Raw genomic sequence first — 2623 nt, 5'->3', positions numbered from 1 at the left:
TGGGTGACTCGAAGTAGCATGCAAGGCGTCGTTTTTTTAGTCTGGAAAGTCGCTCAGTTGAAATGTATTCAGATAACGGTTTAACTTTTGTCGGAGCAAGTCGCCAGCTTAGTGAATTGCATGAACTATTTTGTAACAAAGTTGTCAGGCAAAGGGTAGCTGATTTCATGACCAGTAAAAAAATAAAGTGGTTTTTTAATCCGCCTAAGTCTCCACATATGGGTGGTCTTTGGGAAGCAGCAGTGAAAAGCGCCAAATTTCATTTGAAGCGTAGCAGGGGAAGCGTCATTGAAGTACGACGAATTGTTCACACTTATGGTTCAAGTGGAAGCCATATTGAATTCAAGGCCACTTGTCCCTTTGTCCAGTGATCCTAATGATTTGGGTGTCATCACACCAGGACTTTTTTGGTAGGTTGTTTACTCACAACCTATTCAAAACCAAGTCTGGAACTCCTGCCATCAAATAGGTTGTCAACGGATTGAGCAATTGAAACAACATTTTTGGCGACGCTGGATTAATGAGTACTTACACAATTGTGAAGTTCGGTTGTGACCGGAGGTTAGGTGATATTTGGTCGAGTACTCACAGTTTTCCTGCCTTCTATCACGGTCGCCAGTCACTTTCACCTCCAAGTGACAAGGTTATCACCCTCAAACTTAATGACTTTCTTTTTGTTTCAGGTGTTCCAGTTCCGCTTTCTCTTAGGATCATGGCGTTGGACGGATCGGGATGTTCGCAAGGTAAGTGAAACACAGCACAGTTTTCTTTGTACAGATATATAAATAACGTTAGCTTTCTTTATTTCAGGTTTTCACCTACTTACACAATTACGTAAGTACCGCACTACTTTAATAATGCTCTCTTCGAATGGTCTATCACAAAACTTTTTATTAATATCGCTTGTCACGCAGATACACATCTACTCGCTAGCGCAGCTGTGATAAGACTCTTGTCATGGCGTCGCCTTCTTCTCCGTGCCGACGCAGCGGCGAGCGGCGCGCATGCGCAGTAAACGCAGCAACTTCTTAAACGTCGAGAATAAGGACTTTCATGTGTGTGTGTGTATTGTTTGTGTCCACTGTATGTGTGTAGGGTAGCTTTCACTCCTTATCCGGCTGTTTTAACTTATACATGTGAAAAAATTTTTTGTTGACTAGTGGCCGAAAATTTGTGTGGTGAATGTGTGTGTCCAGCGTGTTTGTGTTACCCGGGTTTGGGCTCTTATCTGACTGTTTTAGTGTGTGTGTGGTATAACTTAAACCGTTCGATTAAGAACAATTTTTGTCGTGTGTGAGGTGTGTTTGACGTGTGTAAGTGTTTGATGTGTGTCCCGTGTCTTATTCGTGGGTTTGTTCGTCCGTCCTGTATAACTGTAAAAGGTGTGACTAAGGGTTCAAACTTACTCTGTTTTTTGTTTGGGTGTTTTTTGTTCGTCTGAGGTATGTACGGTCTCTTATTCGTGTACTTAATTTTATTTCAGGGATGGCCTAAACTTTTTAGATAACTGTTGTAACTACGTGTGTGACTTGTGTATGTATTTGTTGTGTGTGTGTCACGCAAATTTGTCCTTATTCCGTACTTCTTATCTTCCAGGGTAGATACTTACACCTACCTACTTAACGCACCGCGTGGTGTCCGTGAGGTGTGCACTCGCACGTGTACTGCCTAGTGTATGTTTCGTGTCTTATGTTTGTGTTGTGTGTGCTAACATCGGGGATGTATGGGAAAGTGTAATAACGTGTGTGTTTATACTAAAATACAAATTTTCCCTTTTTTATAAAACTAAAACTTTTCTTATACTTAGTCCTTTATAACTAAAACTTTCTTTTAACTTCACCGCGCTAATACGGTCACACCACCACGGTTTCGCTCTCGCACGCAAGCTAACACTAAAACGACACTTATAGCTAAAACTTAGAATAAATAAACCAATAAAAGAAATAAAACACAACAAACGGAAACACTTTGTCTTTTTTAACCGCTTCTTTCATCCGTTTCTTTCTTGTTCAGCCACCTCATCTTCACCGTCCTCCGTCTCCGGTGACCGGAACTCTTCCGAGTCCGTACTCATTTTCCTACGCTCCGTTTCCTTTGCTGCTTCGTTCTCTATCTCAACCTCCACTGCTATCTCCGGAACCAACACCGGCATCCCCTCGAGGTCAGGTGACACGGTCAAGGTGGAGAACGTCTGGTGAGCCTGTCAAGCTGGGTCAGTTGGTGGTGCTACAGGAAGATAATTTACCATTAATATTAAATATGAGTATCGTTCTCTGGCTCATGAAGTCTATTAAACTTAATAAATAAACAGTCTATGGAGCCGTTTCGCAGGATGTCTTGCGGAAAATATGTCTTATATGTGTGTACACATATAAGTAAATTCACGTTTTTCACGTGTTTTTTCGAATTGAAATTTCAATTCATAAATTCATATAGGATGCTAGTTTTGCATCTCATATATAATAGTCCCCGAATACCCCCCCTAATTGATTTTAAAATATTGCGAAAAAAACTCCTCAGCCAGGAATCGAACCTGGAATCTCCGGCTTTCCGGGCCGTCGCCTTCCCTGTTAGGCCACCGAGGCACTTGGAGTTTGTCTCGCAATATTTCGTACATCTATTA

At 41.7% G+C, this 2623-nt stretch overlaps 1 protein-coding gene and 1 non-coding gene across 2 annotated transcripts in view; one reads left to right on the top strand and one right to left on the bottom strand.

Annotated features, from left to right (window-relative positions):
- Window positions 1-712: 712 nt before the first annotated feature.
- The window catches only part of LOC109861651 (putative nuclease HARBI1), a 16180-nt gene continuing 14269 nt past the window's right edge, over window positions 713-2623 (top strand). The window contains 1 exon segment of the mRNA XM_020441383.1: window positions 713-743. Coding sequence (XP_020296972.1) covers window positions 713-743 — 31 coding nt within the window.
- Trnas-gga lies at window positions 2513-2585 on the bottom strand. The gene has a single exon. It is a non-coding gene; the product is annotated as a tRNA-Ser (tRNA).

Source organism: Pseudomyrmex gracilis, unplaced genomic scaffold (genome assembly GCF_002006095.1).
Source record: "Pseudomyrmex gracilis isolate BER0280 unplaced genomic scaffold, ASM200609v1 scaffold_904, whole genome shotgun sequence".
Classification (NCBI taxonomy): Eukaryota; Metazoa; Arthropoda; class Insecta; order Hymenoptera; family Formicidae; genus Pseudomyrmex; species Pseudomyrmex gracilis.
The sequence above is the reverse complement of the archived record's forward strand: the minus strand, read 5'-3'. Positions and strand labels throughout refer to the sequence as shown.